General features: G+C 34.1%; 2 protein-coding genes across 4 annotated transcripts; both read left to right on the top strand.

The window, feature by feature from the left end:
- Positions 1-1,455: 1,455 nt before the first annotated feature.
- Positions 1,456-17,018, top strand: LOC133672359 (peroxisomal ATPase PEX1). Of its 3 annotated transcripts, XR_009834836.1 has the most exons (18): positions 1,456-1,825; positions 1,943-2,116; positions 2,188-2,287; positions 3,793-4,278; positions 4,480-5,220; positions 6,141-6,232; positions 7,616-7,689; positions 7,882-8,104; positions 8,355-8,448; positions 8,565-8,719; positions 9,645-9,875; positions 11,663-11,863; positions 12,974-13,099; positions 13,181-13,242; positions 13,981-14,098; positions 15,909-16,193; positions 16,287-16,676; positions 16,773-17,018. XR_009834836.1 is itself a non-coding variant. In XM_062092751.1 (17 exons), the coding sequence occupies exons 1-17, from the start codon at positions 1,625-1,627 to the stop codon at positions 16,323-16,325; spliced, it is 3,402 nt and encodes a 1,133-aa protein (XP_061948735.1). In that variant the 5' UTR covers positions 1,456-1,624; the 3' UTR covers positions 16,326-17,018. The 3 variants fall into 3 exon arrangements, 2 of the variants coding, with proteins under 2 accessions (XP_061948735.1, XP_061948748.1); XM_062092751.1 differs by having other exon boundaries at positions 16,287-17,018; XM_062092764.1 differs by lacking the exon at positions 1,456-1,825 and having other exon boundaries at positions 2,096-2,116; positions 2,188-2,283; positions 16,287-17,018.
- Positions 17,019-21,575: 4,557 nt separating this feature from the next.
- On the top strand, positions 21,576-22,322 carry LOC133693449 (uncharacterized). Its single transcript, XM_062114671.1, has one exon. It carries the CDS (start codon positions 21,730-21,732, stop codon positions 22,123-22,125), a length of 396 nt encoding a protein of 131 aa, XP_061970655.1. The 5' UTR covers positions 21,576-21,729; the 3' UTR covers positions 22,126-22,322.
- Positions 22,323-23,660: the final 1,338 nt, after the last annotated feature.

Raw genomic sequence — 23,660 nt, 5'->3', positions numbered from 1 at the left:
TTAAAATCGCGAAATTCTCATAAATTATATAGCACGTGCTCTTGCTTTTGCATTATCGAGTGGTATAATTTGCTTGGGTGTCCCACGGGGTTTGCTTCGTGGGAAGCATGACGTGGATACCAATGTCTGATGCTGTGGCTCGCCGAGATCCCCAGTGATATTAGAGAAAAATGGCTTTCAAATAAATGGTAGGATTGTTGAAATATTTGCAGGGTAGTAGTTGGTGAATTGATAGCCTCTTTATTGGGGTTGAAGTATAATCTTAGCAGACACATCTTTAGCTTAGCAACTCGAGCAAAATATTTCAATCAATGTTTATTTATTTATTTTTTGTTTCCTGTGAGATGCAGTCAATGTCTGATTGCAAAATGGAATTAGCCTGTGGAGTCTGGCTATCTTCGTGCCTATGAGCGGGATGCATCCACCACCACTGAATTAAAGCAATCATGAAATGTTATTGAAGTTTTTACTAGCAGTCCTGTGATGATTTGAACTGCAAAACCGTGAATCTCAAATATGGAGAGAATTGAAAAAAATATTTTTGAATCTAAATACCAATATCTTTTTTTCATTTTTAATAGGAATGTGATTTTTCTTTTTTTCTTTCTATTTCTTAAAGTGAGTTTTGTGCAAGAACTAATAACTATTATTAGGAGTTTTAAAGCTCTCTCTTATCCATCACGAACAACGCTTTAATGGTGGACAAGGGAAGTATTGAGAGAGGAAAAAAAGAGGAGAAGGCATGTAATACCGGCTGATTTTTTACAGGTTAAAACTTGTTATGGGCAGGCCTAAATAGGATAGGCTCAGGTGGGATTATTTTTTAAAATATATATTTTTTTAAAATATTCAAATAATATATTTTTTATTTTTTATATTAGTATATTAAAATAATAATAAAATACTAAATAAATATTTGTTTGGTTTTTTCAAAAAACAAAAAGCTTTTATCACAGGAGCATATTGAAAGTCATGAAATAAAAAAGAAAACAAAAGACATAAAAAGAAAACAAAAGACGTCGGTTCTTGAAAAGGTTACAATTGAGGCAAAGGTCATTGATTCGGTTTCAATTAAAAACAATAATTAAATTAAATTTTTTTAAAATAAAAATTAAATTAATTCAAACTAATCGATTTTGGTTTGATTTAGTTATTTAAAAAAAAAATCGATTTGACTTGATTTTTTCTAGTTTGTCTTAGTTTTTTTTTATATTTAAGTTTGGTTCGGTTCGATTCATTTTTTTTAGTTTTAAATTTATAAAACTAAAATCAAATTTTTAAAAAATTTAATTAATTTTTTTTTTCTATTCAATTTTTTTAATTATTTTTCTCCATGTGAGGCAGTTCTACATGTATCAAGCGTCAGTTGTGAGACTCATCTTTTCCTGTTGTTCACAAGTCGTTCCAAACTCAAAGTCAGTAGAAAGAAAGAAAGAAAGAAGCAAAGCTTCGAGAAGCGCAAAAAAAAAAAAAAAAACAGTCAGCTCATTAACCACCTCCTCCTCTCTCTCTCTCTCTCTCTCTATCTCTATATATCTTCTTCCAGCTCTACTCTTAATTAACTTGAAACAAAACGCCATTCCATAGCTCTCTCTTTCTCCATTCCTCCTTGAGGTATCGAAAAATGGAATTCCAAGTGAAGCACGTGGGCGGTATAGAGAATTGCTTTGTCTCTCTCCCTTTCAACCTAATCCAAATCCTTGAATCCACTCGCCGCCCTGCTCCTCTCCCTCCACTTCTCACTCTTGAACTACGTTCTCCTTCCGCCAACCGCCACTGGACCGTCGCTTGGTCCGGTGCTACCTCCTCATCTTCCTCCATCGAGGTACCTCAATTTACATCTGATTCATTTTATTTTTTTTTAAACTGGAGCGGTAGTTAATCTAATTACTGCAAATTTCAAGGATTAATTGCTTTATTTTTGGTTATCTGTGGGGTGAAGGTTGCGCAACAATTTGCAGAGTGCATTTCATTGCCTGATCATATTAGTGTTCAAGTCAGGGCTGTTTCTAATGTTGTCAACGCGACTTTAGTAACCATTGAACCTCATAGTGAGGATGATTGGGAAGTTTTAGAACTTAACGCTGAACAAGCCGAGGCTTCCATATTAAAGCAGGTATTTCTTGCGCTATTTCTTTTCTTCTCTTTTTCTTTTTCTCCCATTTGAGAAATCATATCTGCTTGCAGGTGAGGATTGTCAATGAAGGAATGAGATTTCCTTTGTGGTTACATGGAGGCGCTGTCATTACATTCCTCGTGGTTTCAACATCTCCCAAGAGAGCGGTGGGTAAGATGATGTCTGCAACTTTCCACTCAAATTATAGTAGCTTGATGAAATTGGTTCAGTGATTACCAGCCTTGCTTTTTTTTTTTGTGAGTTGTGCTTTCTAGTTATGTGGTTTAAGGAATTGCATTTTTGTTGTTATCAATTTCTTATTTTGTATAATTTAGTTCTGGAATTAACACTGATTTATCAATTCTTGAAATGATGCTGTTCTTTTGGATGTACATTAAAAAAAAACGATTTTATTGAACTCTAATAATGACTCACATGAAGCTATTGAAGTACAAAAGTTGAGGTCTTACCACGTCCTGTTACCAAACTGTGGCTTGTGATCTTGATAAATTCAACTGTAACACATTGCTTACCGAAGAATTGCTACTCGTTCCCCTTTTGTTAAGTTGTATTCTGCAGCTGCTCAATATTGTTATGGTATATTGTGAATCTATGTGGTTGTTCGGGATTGCATTTGTATTTTGACATCAAGGTAATTTTGGTGTAGAATTTGTCTATTTTTTTTAGGTTCTAGGGGCCAATAGATTTATGAGATAAGGTGTATCGAGAGTCTAAGAAAGTGATATTTAAAAGAGAAATCTGGTTTGAACTCAATGTCAAGTTTGTTTGTGTGGGAGTATGTTTGGATATATTCTAGATTTCCCATTTCTCTCTCCCTCCCTCTTTCCCTCCTACACACACACAACACAAGTTAACTTGTTTCCAAATGATAGGATTCATAATACCTTGAAGGTACATTTGTTATGGTCTTAATTATGTATTTTCATATTAGAGTTTCGATTAATATAATGAAACAAGTGTATTTAATTTACATTTTTCCTGTCTGCTATCCCCTCCCCCTCATAAATTTGATAGATTTTACCGTGTAAAAAGAGACAACAAGCAGTATAAGACATTCTCTGACCTGGTATAAGAACATGTATACATACAAAGCACTTTCCAAAAGCTTTGATGGACACTTAATAATGATTCTAACCCATAACTATTCCCGGGGTCAAATTCACATAATCAACTTTTTTAGAGGATGCCCGTTTTATCCATATCTAACATCTTTTATAGAAAATTTCGTTTAAGGATATTCAATTTGGTCACATCATTTCAGCATTCTTTTCATCTGCAGGAGGTTGGAAAGAACTTCATTCACCATGTAACATAATAGCATTTTTCTTCCACTTTTATGTGTCTTCTATTCTTCCTTGTTACTGTGAAGGCAAGCTGCTGAAATTCTGCTGCTTTTGGCAAATTTATATAATAGATGCATTGATTTTTCTCATGCTAAGCTGTCATATGATCCTCAATTGAGCTCAGCATCCAATGTTGGAATTCACACCTGTATTAAAGAAATCTCCTTTTATACTCGTTGCAAGTCTGTGCATAATATTCCTTTTCTTTTTTATATGCTTTGGTTTTGATATCATTGGTTGTTGACAATTATGTTAAATTAAGGTTTGTCATGGGCTACTAGTGTTAATCCTGACCTATGAGATTGTTTTCAGTTCAACTTGTTCCAGGAGCTGAAGTTGCAGTTGCTCCAAAAAGACGCAAAAAGGTTGTTAATAAACAAGATGCCACTGTGCAGTCTTCTAATAAAGAAAGTAATATGGCAAAGGCCCTGTTGCGTCTTCAAGATTTAGACAGAAGATTGTTTCACAATTGTGATGTCAAAGGTGTTGAGCTGGCCACCGCACCCACTTGTGTTGCTTATATGCATCCTGAAACTGCTCAAAAGTTTTCTTTAGATTCTCTGCAGTTGGTCACACTTGTTCCAAGATTGTCATCAAAAGATGGTGTTAAGACTCTTGATAGCGATGCATTGAGAGTGAAAAGTGCCTCTCCCAAGGAAGCTAACAATGGAACTTTAACTGACAAGAAAGAATTTCGTCAAGCAATTGTCCGCCTTTTGTTTTCCGATTCAATGGCTAAAGGACATGTAATGATAGCTCGATCCCTTCGTTTGTATTTGAGAGCAGGGCTGCACTCTTGTATGTTAATTATTCTGAGCACTCATTGATCTTATCTATGTTCCTTTATACTGTTTTATTTGCTTTTATGTGAACCTTCATTATTAGCTTTAAAATGCTTCAATAAGGATTTTGTTCCTCTCTTAACAATTATGACTCCTCATTTGATTTTTTTATGCCATACTGTGCAGTTTTGAATTTAGAATATTCTTTTGTTTTCAGGGATTTATTTAAAGGGAAGCATTACTGATTTGAAGGACATTGCATCACTTTCACTTTCTCCCTGTTACTTTAAGATGCCTGGACAAGATAAGCCTGTTGAGAAGCCTGGTCTAGAACTGATTGACATCGATAAACTTCAGAAACCAAGAAAAACTAGCTTGGACACCTATATGGATGCTGTAGATTGGTCAATCCACGACAAAATTTTTGCTTCTCTGTCACAAGACTTTCCTTCTAAACAGGAAGAAGAGACTGGTTATCTGCCTGATAATAAAAAGGGATTGAGAAGACTTCTTCAAGCATGGTATCGTGCACAGCTTGATGCTATTGCTTCAACTTCTGGGGTGGAAGTTAATTCATTAATTGTAGGTAAAGAAACTTTACTTCACTTTGAAGTGAAAGGATATGACTTTGGGATTGATAGGAAGACCAGGGAAAAGGCATCTTCGTATTCAAATGGATCTCTAAAGAACAGAAATAAGACTGGTGGAATGCAACTTGAATTCTTGTATGTGCTGAGTATTCCTGAGGAATCTGTGCACGGAATAAAGGTGAATGCATACAGTCTTGCCTTTGATGAAAGAAAAAAGGATAATCTTGGAGTAGGGTTGTTTGAAAGGCTGAAACTAGGTGGCCCTGTGTCCTTCTATTCTTTGAAGGAAAGTAACTCTTTTACAGGGTTTAGTTCAAATGCATCATCTTTGAGCTGGATGGGGACAACTGCTTCTGATGTGATTAACAGTAGGTACTTTCTCTCAATGCTTCTAATTGCAGTGCTTGAAGTTCTCAGGGAAGCCTTTATCATGTGGAATTTTGTAGTTCATGAGCATATAGTGTAATGATCTACATTCCTTTGTTATATATGTTGTCCAGATGCTAACAGAACACATACACATGATAATGAGGAATAATGACAATCTCTACTGTCATGTTTATTAAGACATGGAAGAATCTCAAGGTGGATATTGAAGTCAGTTTTCTGCGCACAATACTGGATACCTTCTTTCTACATTGATATTAACTTTTCTTAGCATGTCGAATTGGGGCCAGTGTCTAGTTGCACTTTCACCTTGATCTTCTTCCGTTCTTGACAGAGTGACTGTTTGAGTAAATATTTATGTGGTGAACCTTTTCTGTGGTTTTGGTGAATTGGAATTTTCTTAGAGCCCGTAATCATGTGTTCTATAATTGTTGTTTGATCTAAAAGAAAAAGAAAAAGAAAAAGCAGAAGAAAAGTTTGGATTGTTAGTGACTGTTTATTTTACTAGCTGGATTAGTGTATACAGTCTATCTAATGCTATTTAGAATTGAAGTTAGCTTTATTGCTTAAAGTTATGTTGTGGCTTTCTCCTGTATTCTCTCTCGGTCTTGTTTTTTTTTTTAATCACGATGCTTGATTATTTTGTGTTTGCATGCATCTTTGTATTGTGACAAAGTAGCTTGATGAAACATCTATGGATTGATTTTTCCAATATTTTTGCCATAACATGGTCATGCCAAACTGCATCGTGTGCTCGTGCTGGCACCCTATGCAGTTCTCAAATTTTTTTGCGCTTAATTTTCCTACTAATGACACGCATCACATGCCCCACCAAGGTGTAAAGAATTTTCTCCTTTCCCTGTTAATAGTTTAAGTTGATTACAATTTTATCTCAATGCAGGATTGATGGTGTTGTTATATCCTCCTTATAGCACGTGGTTTAATACATACAATCTTCCTCTGCCTGGGCACATTCTAATACATGGACCTCACGTGAGTTTTATCTCTTTGATTTTAGTAAAGTTATCTATAATTTGATGTGTGATAGACAAAATATGCTCATTATCACTGTCAAACCAAACATGACTGCACTGCAAACAATAGTTTTATCATCCCACATTGTCCGTTTGGTTCAATTGTATGGAGATTTTCATCTTGAAGATGAATGAACTTCCTTGTAGGTGTTAGATGCAGATTATTTGTGTCACATGTCAGGGAACATGTTTAAAACACATGGTTAATTTTTGTCACCCTATGCCTAAGGGCATCAAATGTGCAAGCTGCCGGTTTAAGATGTGTAGATACGCTCATTTTGAACTATCACTCAGATACCGAGAATCAACAATATTGTTTTCATCCATGAAAAAAAAAGACAATGCCTCTATCTTCTTGAAATTGTAACAGGTATCATTTGAATGTTGTAACAGGTATTAATAACACAAATAGATGAAAGGGTGCACATTGACTTTCTCTGAAAAAGCTTTATTGTTTATGTATTCGCATGGTGTACTATGTTTGGATGGTGACTGATGAGAAGTGTCATAATCTCTAAAAATGATTATTGCCCCTATATTATTTTGGGATCAATTAGTCTTTCTGGCATCTTTTGTTTTTGAGCTTCAGTTGCATTTAGAGGTCTGTATTGATGTACCAAATGACAGTGGATAGATGAAGAATTTGAGGGTAGTGAAGATGTCATGGGATGAGGTAAGGGAGAGAAAAAGACCAAAAGAAAAACAGCAGAAATAGGAAAAGAGAAATGTAATGTTAAATCTCACGTCAATAGCCAATCTTGAAAGAGGGTATGCCAAAACATATGATAAGATGTTATAAAGGCATCAAGAACCTAATAGAATTTCAAATCAAGTTAGATTCTGATTATACACTGGAAAACATGTCCATGCCACTAAACTGGAAATACATTAGTAAGGAGTTCCCTAATTACAATTTAAAATGCGAGATAATCAAATAAAACCACTTTTGTCTTAATAATCCTAAATCCTACTTTGCTTCTTGTCATGAGAATTTAGTTGCATCAGATCTTGTCTTTTCTAGAGAATGGAAGATGACCTTATTTTTTTTTTATCTCTATTTCCTTCTCTCCTTGTTTCTAATGATTTATTAAAGAATGAAATTCGCCAAAAAATCTAAAAAATAGAAAACAATCAAAAGTGTAATCAAGTTCATAATCCTTGACTGTTCACCAATGGAACTAAATCCTTCATTTCTAAAAAGTATCTGGATTTTGGCATGTTGATAAGTCTACATGTTCAATTGTCTATTTTTTTGTCATTGCTTTATCATACAAATCAAACATATTATTCCAAGAGTCATGTATCAGTTAATACAAGAGATTGAAATGTGTTTGCTTTTTAGGGTTCTGGAAAAACCACTTTAGCAAGAGCTGTTGCAAAATCCCTTGAAGAGCGTGAAGACCTCTTTGCCCACATGTGAGGAATTCTTTTTTTTAACACATTTGTGCAATTGTCTGTTTTTTTCTTCCTTTTAACTGGTAATCGAATCTATCAAATGTTTGTCTGTGTTAATTCTTGTGAACAAATTTAATCATAACAAGGCATAAGGGTGGCACACACAAACACATATTTTTTTTGTATTGCTCTAATTTAGTTTTGTGCATGCAGAGTTTTTGTAAGCTGCTCTGGACTCACTTTAGATAAAGCCTCGGCCATTCGTCAAACCCTTTCTGCTTCCATATCTGAAGCATTAGATCATGCACCTTCCCTTGTCATCTTTGATGATCTGGATACCATTGTGTCAGCCTCTTCTGACTCTGAAGGATCACAACCTTCAACATCGGTTGTTGCGCTGACAAAATTTCTCTCAGATTTTATAGATGAATATGGGGTAATAAATTCGTCATGGTCTTTCCCTTCTTCCTGAATTGATAATATTGAAGCCATTGTAAATGTGTGTTCTGTTTTACTTTTGCATACAATGTGCAATTGGTCGGTTCTAATGACAGTGCCTTCATATGCATGCATAATTATGATTGATTGGAAGACATCCACACTAGTAGAGGAACATTGGTTTCAGGTGACAAATAACACAAAATGGATCTATTCTGAACATGAAGATTTAATATGGCAATGTACAGGAAAAAAGGAAGAGCACATGTGGAATTGGCCCGATTGCCTTTATAGCCTCTGTGCAGACTCTGGAGAATATTCCACAGTCATTGAGCTCTTCAGGTCTGTCACTTTTTGCACTTAGAAAGTATGCTGTGAAAGGTTTCAGGTTACTAACACTTCCCTTTCTCTTCAGTTTGTCTTTTTTATACTGGTTTTGTGTATTTGGATGTTTTCAGGAAGGTTTGACTTCCATGTGCAACTGCCTGCTCCTGCTGCCTCAGAACGCGAGGCTATATTGAAGCATGAAATCCGGAGGCGTTCCTTACTGTGTTCTGACGACATTTTGCTTGATGTGGCTTCCAAATGTGATGGATATGATGCATATGATCTGGTATTTGTTGTGATTCTGGATTTGGGATGTATCAAATTTTGTTCCTTTACTCTCTTCTTCTTCTGTTTTTTTTTCCCTTACAAATATATCATCTAAAATGATGATTTTGCAAGACAGTAAATCATTCTAAGTGGAAAAATCAACAATTCATAGGAAGGAATAACTTTTTTATTAACAAAAAATTATGAAAGAGCATGAATCAAACGCTAACATTCACTACAATTTGAAGCTCATTTATAAGTCATAGGAAAGAAGACGATGGCATAACACAACAGATATTCATGTGCTTGGTTTTCCTGAAACAAGGCCTTCATCTAGCATCATCAACTACCAAGCAATTATGATAAGCAAAACAAAATACTCAAATTGTGATAAGCAAAACAAAATACTCAAATCTTCTTGAATTGAATTGGCTAGATTATGAATTCTCTACTCAGAAGGCAGTTGATACTGTTCTTAAAGTTGGTTGATGTGAATTTGGGTCTCTCATTTGTTGGCTGTCTCCTGTGCAATAGCTAGATTTCAAAATTTTTATTTGTTGGAGCTTCATGTTTTTTGGCACTTTACTTAACATTTAATTTTATTATATACCACTCCATCATTCTTGTAATGAAAATTGCATGTTATTGTAATGTGCTGGGTGGCTACTTTAAGTTTCTTCTTCATTGTCAGTTCATCAGCATTCAAGCTTGTTTATACTCACCTTCTCCATGATGAAGTGGGACACGTAATTTTATCAATCTTGCACAGGGCACATAGCTATTATTGCATTTAGACTTCAAATTTGTTGTCTTAAGTCTGTTGTGATACTTCTAAAATTGGTTATGTTAGCAAAATTCTTGGGAGTGAAAAACTGTGTTTGAAGCTACTTTTGTTGCACATGCATGAATTGTAATTTCTCATACGAAGCAGTTCAATGTATCAGGAAATATTGGTAGATAGAACTGTACATGCTGCCATTGGCCGATTTTTGCCTTCTCATTCTACTTCTGAAAAGCATGACATACCCACATTAATCAAGGACGACTTCTCTCGGGCAATGCACGAGTTCCTTCCAGTTTCTATGCGTGACATCACTAAATCTGCCCCTGAAGGTGGCCGTTCTGGGTGGGATGATGTTGGTGGTCTTAGTGACATAAGGAATGCTATTAGAGAGGTATGATTTTTTATTTCAACATGTTTAATGATCAAAAATGATTTTATGATTATTGACTATATCATTTGCAGGTTGTGTTAACTGTTAATTTGTTGCTAACAGAAGATCAGCATTTCAATTATTTGCTTTCCCTTTCATCTTAACTTCAAGTTGTAGGCTGTATGAATATTGTGAAATGAGTATCACGCTAGTTGTAAGAAAAAAAGTGAGGCTTTGAAAAAAAGAAAAAAGCACCTCTAGGCTCTGTGGATTAATTAAATAGAGAGGAATGCAAGAACTTCTAATGGAATTGTGCCATCATAGGAAATCTTTTTGGTTCCTCTGGAGTTAAATAGTTCTCTATATCGATGAGACAGCTCACTGCCCAGTAGTTTCAAATACTCATTTTATTCCTCACCTTAAGGTGCATACTGCATAGGCATATGGCCTTGGTAAAGGTGTATCACTCAAAATAGAATTTATTTTCAAGCTATTATCAATTCCTTATATGCGAAAATGCAGTCTTCTATACAAGTTTGCTCACACTTCAGACCAATGAAAAACTGGAAAGTTTTTGGGAATACTATTAATTTGAGTGCCAAATGACCCACAATACTGTAATTAAAACTAGAAATTTGCCAAAATTATAGTTGTCATAAAATTGAAAGCATGATGAAGAAGTATATGAAAAATCTGAAGAAAACCTTATGTTAACTGTGAAAAGAATCATGATCCTCTCAGCCCATCCTACATAGAAGAAGTTGTGTTTAGTCTTGATTTTATGATGGGTAAAGTACTGGGGTTGGAAGACCTGTGAACATAGGATCTTACCAATGAGAAGTCGTTCCAACTTTTTGACCTTTCAGGGCTTTCAAATTTGGATCATAAATTTTAGATAACCTGTGTGCTTATTGTTAGATATTTTGTATTTAGAGATTGCCACATCTCAATCACTGTGGTGCTGAAAATTGAGTTACTTAATTGAATGGATTTGAATAACAAAACACTTCCCTTCCCCATTATCCTTAATCCTTGAACTTGATACATGATGCTCATATTAATACTAACAACTAGGCCATGGAGAGGGCTGGTATAGATGATTACTGTATATAGTATTTCAATTTATGACATATCTGTAGTTGAGAAACTCCATTCTTATATACCCCTTCGCTTTTTTGTGAAGTTGAATTTGATTGCAGTCTCTCATGCAAGTTGAAGGCAGTTTATGCAACAAAAATAGATACATTTGTGTTAATGACACTCCTTATCCTTCTAAAGGACATTTCTCTTTAGCAATTCCTTTTTATGTCAACTGTTTTGGATCATCTGATTCTACATTGAGTTTGTTAACTATGGTACTTAGGTTTGTTATACACTCCATCTGGTTTTCTGCTTTACTGTATAAGCTCCTTGCTCTGGTGATTTCTGCTTTGAATAGGCTCTTTTTGTTTCAATAATTTTTTCCCTGATAGTGCAAATGCTTTTGAAGGATTTGAAACATTGTGTAAAATATGATTTTCTGACGGAAACCTGAGTGTGTCAGTCACACACAGTTATGCCTTTGTTTCATTCATTCAATAAGTAATGGATGGTCTCTAACCTTTTCGGTACTCTTAAAGTGGTCTTTCATTAAACACTAGCCTTTGGACTATCCAATGAAACAGTAATTCGTTTATTTGTTTGGTGCTTTGTCAAGTGTTTGCCCTCTAAAACTTGTTTGTGCCTTTAATTACTTTTTTTTGTGCCCTTTTCTTTTCCCATGCTTATTCCATGATAGGCTTGAAGTTGTTATTGTTAATTCTATGCAGATGATTGAATTGCCTTCAAAGTTCCCGAATATCTTTGTCCAATCTCCTTTACGCTTAAGGTCAAATGTTCTCTTATACGGTCCTCCTGGTTGTGGCAAAACTCATATTGTTGGTGCTGCTGCTGCTGCCTGTTCTCTTCGATTCATATCAGTGAAAGGACCTGAGCTGTTGAACAAGTACATTGGTGCTTCTGAACAAGCTGTAAGAGAGCAATTAAACCTCCCTTCCCATTTTGAAATGAAAAATAAAATAAATAATTTCTTTTAAATTAGCCATTCTAAAACTTTTGACTCTTCCATTGCATAATTTTCCTCATATCTACATACCCTAGCACAGTGCTGTAGTTTTTGTCCTTGTCAAGCCAGAACGCTAGCTCCTAAAATATTAATGGAATGGTAGTGAATTTACTTTTTATTGGGTCAATAATCTTATTTTCTTTCTTCCAAGTGAATTGAAGTTTTTGAAACTTTTTTTTTCATCTATTTTTCTTTCCATGTATTCACATACATTTCAAAGGGTTTGCCACTGCATTGATTTGGAATTCTCTTCCTTGCTTATTGGTGTTGTTCAATATAAAAGTTCCTGGAGTGTATTGGAAGGATAAGAAAATTCTTTGCTTGCTTGAAGTCCAATGCTTACACAAAAATTTATTCTTGATGCATTTTGGCATACTGCTTTGTGAAGATTGTTGCTTTGAAAAACTTTAGCTCCACACTATGTAATGATGCTTGTAAGCCATATCCTTTTGTCAAAACAAATTCACACCACAAACGTTTTCCTTGCCAAACATTTTGTCTTCCTGTTATATCCTTTGACACATCACTACCATTTATTATTTGTTGAATAGTCAGTTTGGAATTGTTTGTTAGATAGGTGGTAAGCAATCAGTTATGTATTGCACTCACTTTACATTTCCAGTATTGCTTCAACTGAAGAATACTGCATAATTTACTGATAATTTCATTATTAATATTCACTGATCATTGTTTGGCATAATTGATCAAAGAGTATGTGGTATATCATGGAGATTCAAAAATATGCTTATGGAACTTGTGTGGATGCAGTATTTTATTATGTTGAAATTGATTAAAATAAGATATCAATATTACAATTGAGTGTGAACTCCTTTTCTTCTTTTAGTTGAATTCAATAATGCGCTTTGATGGTGGTCTGCATTTGATTGTGTGATTTAATGACCCAGAAGTGAACTTGAGACCATAATAGGTTCCTGTATTGGAATATGCCTGTGTTTCCTCCTTGTAAAAATTTAATGCATATTGACTGCTGGCAATGCCCTTGCTTTCACTACAGGTTCGTGATATTTTCTCAAAAGCTGCAGCTGCAGCACCATGTATTCTATTTTTTGATGAATTTGATTCCATTGCCCCAAAACGAGGGCATGACAATACTGGAGTAACTGATCGTGTTGTTAATCAAGTCAGTTTCTCATTTTGGTTTTTTCATCTTATATGGTTTCTTTATCAATTTTTCTCACTTGTGAATTCTTCCTTTTCCCAGTTTCTAACTGAATTAGATGGCGTTGAAGTTTTGACTGGAGTTTTTGTTTTTGCTGCAACAAGGTTTGTTTCAATCTGGTGTATATACTTATTTCTGGTTCAGGTTCCACTCCATACATTAATTACTTGGTACTAACAAGAGAGATTTTCTGCACTTGCAATCTATTGCATATAATTTAGTACATGGTTTTGCTTGTAGCAGTCCATGGCATTTCCAATTTCAGAAAGCAGATACCAAATGATGGATACCTTTTTTTGGCTGAATACTTGTGTTAGCTTCCTGTGCTGATTAGAGAATGTCTTCCCATCCTTACTGTATTTTCTTCTCTTCCTATTTTCATAAATTTTCCTTTCGTCCAAATGAGAAGGTGGAAGGAATTGGGTGCCATAAAATTACATGTTGTAAAAATTGACTCCTGCAAATGAAATAATTGAATTATTATAAGGGATATAAAGAAATTGTTCTAGATTTGTTAATTTCAATGGAGGATTGCCACTGATGATTGGCAATACCAGATAGATGTGTTGCTAATGGATTCTTGTTCTTTTGCATAAATTTGGTTTCAAAATTGACTTTAATCATGTATTTCATTCAGCATCTCATGTCGACTGGATATCCAGTGATCTAATTTTTAGCATTTTGTGGGAATTTGTTATTAAATGTTTACAGCTCCATGATTAACATTGATTCTGACAAATTTTTGTTCCTTTTGTTCCCTGGTTTGTTAATTAGATTTTAATGACTCTTTGAAGACTAACATTCTACTATTCCTGTTTTCCCATTATCAAATGATGAAGCAGTAGACCAGATCTACTTGATGCTGCGTTGTTGAGACCTGGTCGGTTAGATCGCCTTCTTTTCTGTGATTTTCCATCTCGGAAGGAGAGGCTGGAAATCCTAGCAGTTCTTTCTAGAAAGGTGAGTAATACTGCCCATTTGTAACCTTTTTGTTTTAGATAAGAAAAAAAATGTATCAATTGCAAAAAGAATTACCAAAGCCCCCCCCCCCCCCCCCCCCCATCTGTCTTTCTAGATTCCTACTGATAAGAATTGCCCCCTTTAATGTTAGAGAATCACTTCATTTGTGTCAAAAAGTCAATTTGCACATTGTGTTTCATTTTGGTCAGTTCACCTAATTTGGCCCAAATGTGGGATTAAAAGAAAGTGCTCGTTAGGTATTGTTGACGTGAGTTTCGCCTGACAGGCTCACATATTTTTTTATAGAATTAAACAAAACGTGAATTCAAACAAGAAAAATAGATATGAATTCTGAAGATCTCCATCTAAGGTAGAGTGTACTCTTCCATTCAAATAAAAATTTTGAGAGTTTCCAATCTGATCTTCCCAAAGCTTTCAATTACCACAACTTTCCATTCCATCAATACATAACTATAATCCCCACAATCTTTTGCTATTGAAACTCAATGCTAAAACCCATTTTTAAATACAATCTCAACCATCTGTCATAATCTAAAATCCATTTCAACTCAAGTCTCTGTATATTCTTGCCACTACCATGACTTATCCATGATTTAACCTCCACTGCCATTACAATGCTGTCTACTCCTCTGGCAACAACCTGTGAAGTTCTTTCAAAATCAATGTTGTTTAAATCAGCATTTCATCAAACTCAAAGAGTGCAACTCGTGAGATGAGAGGATGGATAAAGAGAAGCTAGCGGAAAGCTAAATTATACGAGTCCGCAACAAATAGTAGACCAAAAACCAGCAACAAAATCACAGCAATGCTTGAGTACACATTAGAAAAAGCTGCTCAAATGAAAACCCAGCCATGTAAGAAACAGTGGAGTTGAAAAGTACTGTTGAAAAGGAGTGGATATGGAGCAGCTGATTGGGGTTGTGAGGAAGATGCAAATGAGATCATATGGAGGTGAGGTTTCACCACAACTTTGAAACTTGTTGATGGATTTTTATGTTGTTTGGTTGATGCTGACAATAGCTAAAGAGGCTTCAGGACTTCGATATTCAAGATTTTATACCCAACAGCAGAGTTTGATTTGGGTCTCATATATTGGTGCTGTTGTTGTCTTGAAGCTTGGAGAATATGGAAGTGATCTGAGAATCCAGAATTTAGACATAATGATCAAGAGAATTGGTGTAGAGTAGGAGTGGAAGAGATAGGTTGTTGAGTTTGTTTAATTTTAATTGACTTGGTTTTGTTTAATCATTGTTCTTTGGAGTCTTAATTAACTTTGTTTTGCATAAATTAATTTCTCTCAGTTTTTTGTGTATTTCTTTTGTCTACATGATGTAATTAAGTGACCACATGATGCCTTTATTAAACTGGAGCCAACTGGGGGAATTGTCCCATAGTTTGGCCAAATTATGTGAAATTGACCAAAAATAAACATGGGGTGTACATTAACATGTGGAAATAAACACGAGGGCTAAATTGAGGTCTTTCTCTTAATCTTATTGCAATAGAAACTCTTTTGAAAGAGATTAATAATAAATCAAATAGTATGCTGTATTTGTGGTAGCTTTTGTGTCCGTATAAGGTGAAATAGAAATTATGTTGCTTTTTGGAAAAAAGAAGTGTAATCTTTGCCGCTAAGCTTCCAGAAAGACCAACTGCTGTTTGGAAATCAACATAAAAATTGCAAAGGTTCATTTTTTATGGTCATGTTGTTTGATTTTTGGCATCAACTTAGGTGCTCTATTTTCATATATCTGTATTCTCAAACTATGCCATCTAAAAATCAATGCAGCTGCCTCTTGCCAATGATGTTGACATAGAAACAATAGCTGCTATGACAGAAGGATTTAGCGGTGCTGACCTACAAGCTCTTCTCTCCGATGCGCAGCTTGCGGCAGTTCATGAACATTTAAGCAGTGCAGACATGGGTGACCCTGGTAAAATGCCAGTCATAACTGATGGTATTTTAAAGACCACTACTTCCAAAGCAAGACCATCGATATCTGAAGCTGAGAAGCAAAGACTCTTTGGTATTTATAGCCAATTCTTGGATTCAAAGCGATCTGTTGCTTCACAGGTTCCGTTCTCTCTCTTGGAGTCCCATTTAGTGCACTTCTCACTTTCTGTTCTTTCAATTGAAGCTCAGTACTAACAAATTATTTGTCTGCAGTCAAGGGATACAAAAGGCAAAAGAGCTACTCTAGCATAAGAATCTTCTGAGGGCCAAACAACAAGATCAGTCATGTAACTTATACTTGACAAATAAACAAGTGCTTCTACTCAATATCATGGATGGAGTCTGTGCAATCTTTTCCGGAAAAAAAAATAAAAATCAATAGTGCAATTTGTTCCCAATTTAAGATCTAATCAGAGACCCCTTATCATCCTCATGACTTTATATACTATATAGAATTGGATTGTTCATTCTTCGATAGTTAATAGATATGTTGATGTATGAATACTGTAAAGTGGATATAGGCATAGAGCACTTGCTTATACAGTTCCGTCCATTATTATGTACAACTGTAGACATAACCAAGGACAAAGGCACGTAGCGAAGGTTCGCTCAGCACATACTTTTCTCAAACGCGCACCTGCACTTGACTCGGATGATAGTGAACAAGAGAACTAAGAAGTCCATTTCTTTTGTGCTTAGGAAAGCAAGCACATGGGAACGTGATGGAATGAAGAAACTGGGAGGCTTTCCTAGCAATTGTCGAAAGACCTCATGAGGTATAATTTCAACTATCTTGTGTTGATGATCTAGCATCCTTATGAGTGACAAGGTTATATTTGAGACTTGAGCAGTTTTCTTAATGGAGGTCTTTAGAGACTTATTTTGACGATCAACAGTTTTTGTGAATAAAACATTAAGAGGACGAAGGTCGTTTTCTTTTAATCATTTTTTGATAGTCAGTAAGCTAGTTTTTAAGATATAGTATTTTTTATGTCGACTTTTAGGATGGATTTCAATAAATGATTATTTATATTGCTCTTACCAACTTGCACATAAAAAAAAAAAAAAAAAAAAAGTTGCACCCCACTATCTTTTTATGCAAAGCAAGTTCGTAGTGTCAGTTCGTTCATCAAATTTCGTCTGATGGTTCTTCAATTACACACACACACATATTTATATATAGAGAGAGAGAGAGAGAGAGAGATCGGAAAGAATTGAATAGAGAGACAAACTAACGTTGTTTAAGATAATGGAGTTCAAGTGTTTGATTAGAAAGTATGGCAGGATCGAGTGACGGGTCATGATTAATCCTTTTGGATAGGACTGAGAAATTCTCCATCTGAAGTCGTTAGTATACAAGCTGAAGCTGAATGGGATTAAAATTGGAGAACATAATAATAACATGGCTATGTAGCTGTACTGTAATTGATCCATCGGAAGCAATTCTAAAACATGCCTGATCCACTTCATTTGACTTTAACAACTCCACCACACACAAATTTCTTTTGCCCAGCTGATGGAGGATGGATAAGGTTCCCCATTTCTAACTTGAATAGACCTACTACTAGGCTGGTGTCCTTTTTTGCCACGAGCTAAGTTTGTTTTTTATATATCAAAAATAATATTTAAAGATTAGAGTTGAAATACTAATAATAATAAAGAGGGTTAAATTATAATTTTCAGGAGAGAAAAAAAAATTAACCAGTGATAAATCGAACCACCAACACCTTCACGCACTGCTCCAGATAAAATAGGACTTAGTAGCGCTTTCAAAGCTAGGAGGCACCGCATGCGCCTTTTGATGCCCCGCTTGTGCCTGTATTTTTTTAGCTAAATATCAAATACTCTCTCAATTGACTTAATAATTATATAAAAAAACATTGTGAAAAGACAAGAAAAAAAAAGCCTCTCGACACTTAGGTTTAAAATCTTGGCTTTAAAGAGTTTTTTCGTTGTCTTAGTATATATTTTAATTGTTTTATTTTTTTTATATTTAGATAAATACCATATTGCTTTTTAGCTGATATTATAATAATAAAAATATTATTGAGAAAGTAAAAAAATACTTCTTAATACCATGTTTAGTTTTTTTTACTTTCAATAATATTTTAATTATTTCACTGTACAATTAAAAATATAAAATACTTATTTACTCCTGATAAATTTTGCAACTATAATTAGACCATACGATAAAACTCCAATATTTTTAAAAGTTAATATTAAATGTTTTAGGTGGAGGGAAAAAAAATCAATATTCTAGTGGATAGTTCTTTTTTTTTTTAGTTCGGAGCTAAAGTGTTTTCCGAATGAGCTTTAGCTTCTTTTAGTATTCTTAGCAGTGTGAATTTAATGAAGACATCTGCCAAAAAAGAAAATACCTTTTTCCCGCTTCCACATCTTTCCCCTCCCCCTGTAATAAAACAAACTCAACTGAAGACATTAGATTCTGGATTTATTTTTTAAAAATTATCAGTTTGAATATTATAAATCTTAAAACTACTAAAAATTTATATAATTATTAATTTTAAATTTTAAAAATTAATTAAAATATATATAAATTGATCCGAATATTTACAATAAAAAAAAAACCTCACAGGTGACATGCACATAATAGTTACAGGTTTATTCAACAAGATCAAGAGGCTTGGAATCCACAGTCAGTGTATATATTGACATTGGGCCTCTTTAGCTTGGAATGCCCAACGATTCAAGTTGTCAAAAAAACACTACAAAGACGTGATGTGTTGTCTAGAAAGTGAAATTTGATTTTGTCGTCGATGACCTAATTTTGTTTTTTGGGGGTGTCGCTGTTCATATCAAAATTATTTTAATCGTGCCTTCTAGTTTCATTTTCTTCAAAAACAAGGATCCAATCACGATAAATAAAATGATTGGTGGTGACTCTTCAATTGTTTTTTTCTTAAAAAAAATACTTTTTTTTTTAATTTTTTGAAAACTAACATCGAGGATTTACAGAAAGTATATTCCTTTTTTATTTTTTTTAAATTTGAATTTTGAAAAAGAATTTATATTTATCTAAATACATAATATAATATAAAATGTAAGCTTTTAAGATATTTAGAAGAAAAGAATTAGTCTAAGTTGATGGGCAAATTACTTCAAAAATATCATTATCATAAAAAAAATAAAGAGGAAAACTTCCAAGGTATATTCGCATAAAGTGGGTGTGGAACTTCCATTGAAAACCATTAAAAATTGGACTCTATCAAAGGGTAATTTTATATAATATTTTGCATTTGTTTTTCCATGGAAGATTAATTATTTATTGCTTATAGAATTCATACTTTAGCATCAATCATCTAACAAATCAATTTGTTTAAAATTTTAACTTAAGAAGCTTTATTTGTAAATTATATTTCTTAAATGGGTGTTATTTCACTCTCCATCTTCTTATCATCTACTCTCTTTTTTCAAAAAATAAAATAGGAGAAGAATTACTTGAGGTTATTTAAAAGAAATTGATGTAGTAGTGAGTCCACATCTAATTAGATTTTATTGTTGATAATGTTTTAAAATTTAATATGATAAAAAATAAAGGTTTTTGAATGTTTGGATAGAGAATAATCATATATTTACGTCCTGGCATTAATATGGTTCTGGCATTAATATTATTATGTAATAAATATTTATTCCTTATTCGTATGGTGTAATTACTATTTATTCTTCATTAACACTATAAAAAAAAATGATATTCCAATCCATTCATTTAAGCAACTTGACAAGGTTTAGATACTATATATATTATTTAAATCACATAAGTAAAAGGTTCATATTTTTTTACTCTCTAAGTATTCATATTCTTATTTACATAGCATTTATTATACACAACTAAGAACAAACACTCTTATTATTAGAATTTTAAATTTATTCTTTTATTTAATGCAATCATGTATTAAGATTCACAGACTTTACTATTAGAGAGTCTTTAAATCCTATCAAAATGTATTTTATTTTCCTTACTTTTCTTTCATTTTTTTATTAAATTCTCATTTATGCTATAACATCTTATGAAAACACTTAACACACACAAAAAAAAACCTCTAAAACCAAATTTAAAATAGGCTATTCAATTGTAAAGGACGACATAAAAATAAATGAATAACATTGAGAATTTTAAACTAATTGAATTATTTAGTTTATTGAAAAAATAAACTAAAAATACTCAGTACTGCGAACTAAAACAGTGAAGTGAGATATTTTCCCTTCACAACAAAAAATAATAAAGTGATTATGAGAGCAAAATAATCTTTTCTATAGGATTTTTTTTGTCATTATTATATTTAAGAAGGACACATTGATATTTTTTATATTTTGTATACATAATAAAATGACTTAAATAACTTTAAAAATAAAAATAAAACTGGTTCAAGGGATTTTTTTTTCTTTCATGCTTTGATTGCACAATATAACGATTAAATTTCTTTTAAAAGAAAAAAAGAATTAAAACTGGTGTCCATAAGAATTTTGTATTTTTTATAATGGTTTTTTTAGTTATAATTAATTTAAATAAGAAAAAATTCATTCTTTTAACAAATATAAATATAATTAAAAAAATAAAAAGTAGTTGACGTGTGCTTAACATTCTCTAACAAATGAGAGACACATGCGCTCTTTGAATAACACGTGCAAATTCCAGGGCGAAGCAAGAAAAAATAATTAGGAGGAGCCCAATTAAACAGTAAAATTTCCTGGATAATCTTGCATGTCTATTAACAGTAAAATTTTAATTATTTTATATAAGGGAGGGGCTGGAAAAATTTCCTTGCAGGGGCCAGCCCTCCTTGCCTTCGCCACTGTGTGCAACCTCTTGACACTCAAACAACACCTTCAACAACAGCAACAATGAAATCATGGTGTCATTCTCTTCCTGGTGGTTAGATGCATGGGCACACAGAAGTACCAATTGCGCTTTGATAAACTTTTTGTTTTCTTATTTCTTTTCTCTTTTCATGTTTTAGATTTTATGCCAACATCTTCATAAATTAAATGTGCCATTTTAATTTATATTTTAATTTATATTTTTTTAAGTGTTATTTATTTTTTATTTAATGATTTTTAGAGCTGATTTATTATTTTAATATATTAATATTAAAAATAAATTTTAAAAGATATCACGGGGTGAAGTAAAATGATCATATCATACTATCCATGTCTTGCTTCTCAACTCCGCCACGCATCACTCCATTTTTTATTTTTTTTCCAATAACGACCTGAAAAAGTGCACCCTTTAACATCCTATAAAAGCAAAAAAGGCCCCAGTCCCTCATCTTCCTTTCTCCAACAACCTTCCACGTGTTCAATCTTATCCGCTTCTCCAGATCTTTAATCCTCTACATCCCTCCTCACTCACCACAAATCATACTCGCTTTAATAGTTGTACCATAAACCTCAAAACAGTGTCGTACAAGTTCCTGAAGCTATACCCGTAACAATAAATGCATACACTTAACCGTACGTGATCATAGCTTACTACCTTAAAATTTTATCCTAGACCTGTTCCCCGCTCCATTTGTTGTTTCCTTTTCTCTCCCTGTCTTCAACGCAGCACTCACTCAGTCTCTCTCAAACTTTCCTATCCTCTCTACACACACTCTCTCTCTAGAAAAATCTAAAGCTTCGATCAGTTTTTCTCATCATGGCCTCTGTACTCACTTTCGCTTGCTCCGTCCCAGCTCCAGTCCGAGCATCATCCGGATCTCCCAGGACACCCGACCCGTATGGCAAGAAGTCCGGTTCTTCAACCTGGTGGTCCCCGCTTTTTGGTTGGTCATCCTCTCCTGATTACCTTAACGGCAATAGTAGCGCCGGTGGCACAGGCGATGATGTTCCCGATAAGGGATCCGGGTTATCGGGTTCGGACCAGGAACCAGGTCGACCCAGATCGAGGTTCGCCCTTGGATCGTTCACTGAAGAGAAAGCGAAGCAGCTTAGAAGGAAGACGTTGGAGGGCAGTACGTTCCACGATATGATGTATCACTCGGCGATCGCGTCTCGTCTGGCTTCGGACGGATCGGGTCGGCAGGAGAAGTAAACCGGACCTCCGGTTGGTAAGTAAAAACCGGGAACCCCACGCTTTAATTGTGGGACCCAAAAATTTGTCGAAATGAATATTTAGAACGTCTATTTTGTAAATGATGATGAACCGGCTTTGATAGCGTGATAAACTGTCGTTGGATCTTTGCCGTTAATAGTAGTTGATGAATGACATGGCAAACTCTTGATGCATTAGATGTCATGATGAAGAATTGATGTGTGATGTGTCGGTGTGTGATCTAAGCACGTGTTATTCTCTTTTTTTGTTCCTGGTTAGAACCAAAAGATCTAGGGCTACGCGACGAGGGAGCCAAACCTAATTTTCAATCATACCTCGCCCTATCAGATTCGACCCTGAAGTCTTTATTTGATGGGCTATCTCTAGAAAACGAGAGGCACTGTTAGAATTTTTGTCATTGGTATTTATTTGAAAATATATTAAAATAATATTTTTTATTTTTTAAATTTTAAATTTATATTATTATATTAAAATAATTTAAAAATATATTAAATTAATTATTAGACAGAATGATGTGGATATCATCGAAATTGAATTTGTTTTTTGCTATTTCGTCTATCACTGACCTAAGGACGGCTACACATGCTGGTGTTGTTTAGTGGACTAAAGTAGGGTTAGGATAAATTATTCGGTAGGTTTAGTGTTTCCATGGAATATCCCAATAAACCGTACAATAAACACCTAAATCCATACGTCGTCGTCGTCGTCTAGAATTTATTTAATAAAACAAATAGAAACTTCTTCATATGATATGTTTTGATGATTCCTAAAAGTTCATATCATATGTTTTGAAGGGAATGTGAGCAATTTCTTCAAAATATAATGCAATCATGCTCCTAATATGGTTAAACAGGGAATTAATGTGAAAGAATCTAATTTCCTTGCAGGCCCTTCTTATATCATACATGAAAACAGTTTTGGTTTGAATGGTTAAATAGGAAATTAATGGAGTTGTGTTCTAGTTTCATGTTAGACATCTTTAAAAGCACAGAGAAACAATTAAACCCATTCATTTAGTAGCTCCCTTCTTCTGTATTTCTTTCGTTAGCTTAGCACAGAGAAACAAGTGGAATATGAGAATAAATGCAAGTGAGGTGATTGTTCAGAGCCAGTTGCTTTGTGCGGCTGTACTTACTTGCAGGAACTGAGAGCGAGCAATAATGAATATGATTCCTTCATCATCCAAAAGCAGTTTTCTTTCAGTTTTTGTTAGTACAGTGATGGGTATCGTATATACTTGCCAGTGGCTGTGTTGATCCCTTTCTATTATCCATAATTGCTCCAAGTTCTTCTCTTGAGCGTCTGATTGCTGATGGTAAAGAGTTCATAGTCCTTGTTCTGGTCAGATTTGGAGGAAGCCATTGATTGTTGAACATCTTGCATTTTACTCTTATTCTCGTACGTACGTTGTTCGAGATTTATGAAGATTCTTTCTTTTGAAAGATTTTTTATGGTTTCTAAAAGGTGAAATCATTAGCTAATTGAATGCTCATTTCTTCCTCTATATCTAGCGT

This window comes from Populus nigra, chromosome 1 (genome assembly GCF_951802175.1).
Source record: "Populus nigra chromosome 1, ddPopNigr1.1, whole genome shotgun sequence".
Taxonomy (NCBI): Eukaryota; Viridiplantae; Streptophyta; class Magnoliopsida; order Malpighiales; family Salicaceae; genus Populus; species Populus nigra.
The sequence above is the reverse complement of the archived record's forward strand: the minus strand, read 5'-3'. Positions and strand labels throughout refer to the sequence as shown.

Excerpts from the sequence above, each read along its gene's own strand:
- LOC133672359 (XM_062092751.1), top strand. The coding sequence starts at position 1,625 with ATGGAATTCCAAGTGAAGCACGTGGGCGGTATAGAGAATTGCTTTGTC. Across the intron at positions 2,117-2,187 it reads AGGCTTCCATATTAAAGCAG|GTGAGGATTGTCAATGAAGG; the intron begins GTATTTCTTGCG and ends ATCTGCTTGCAG. Across the intron at positions 11,864-12,973 it reads TTGGTGCTTCTGAACAAGCT|GTTCGTGATATTTTCTCAAA; the intron begins GTAAGAGAGCAA and ends CTTTCACTACAG.
- LOC133693449 (XM_062114671.1), top strand. The coding sequence starts at position 21,730 with ATGGCCTCTGTACTCACTTTCGCTTGCTCCGTCCCAGCTCCAGTCCGA.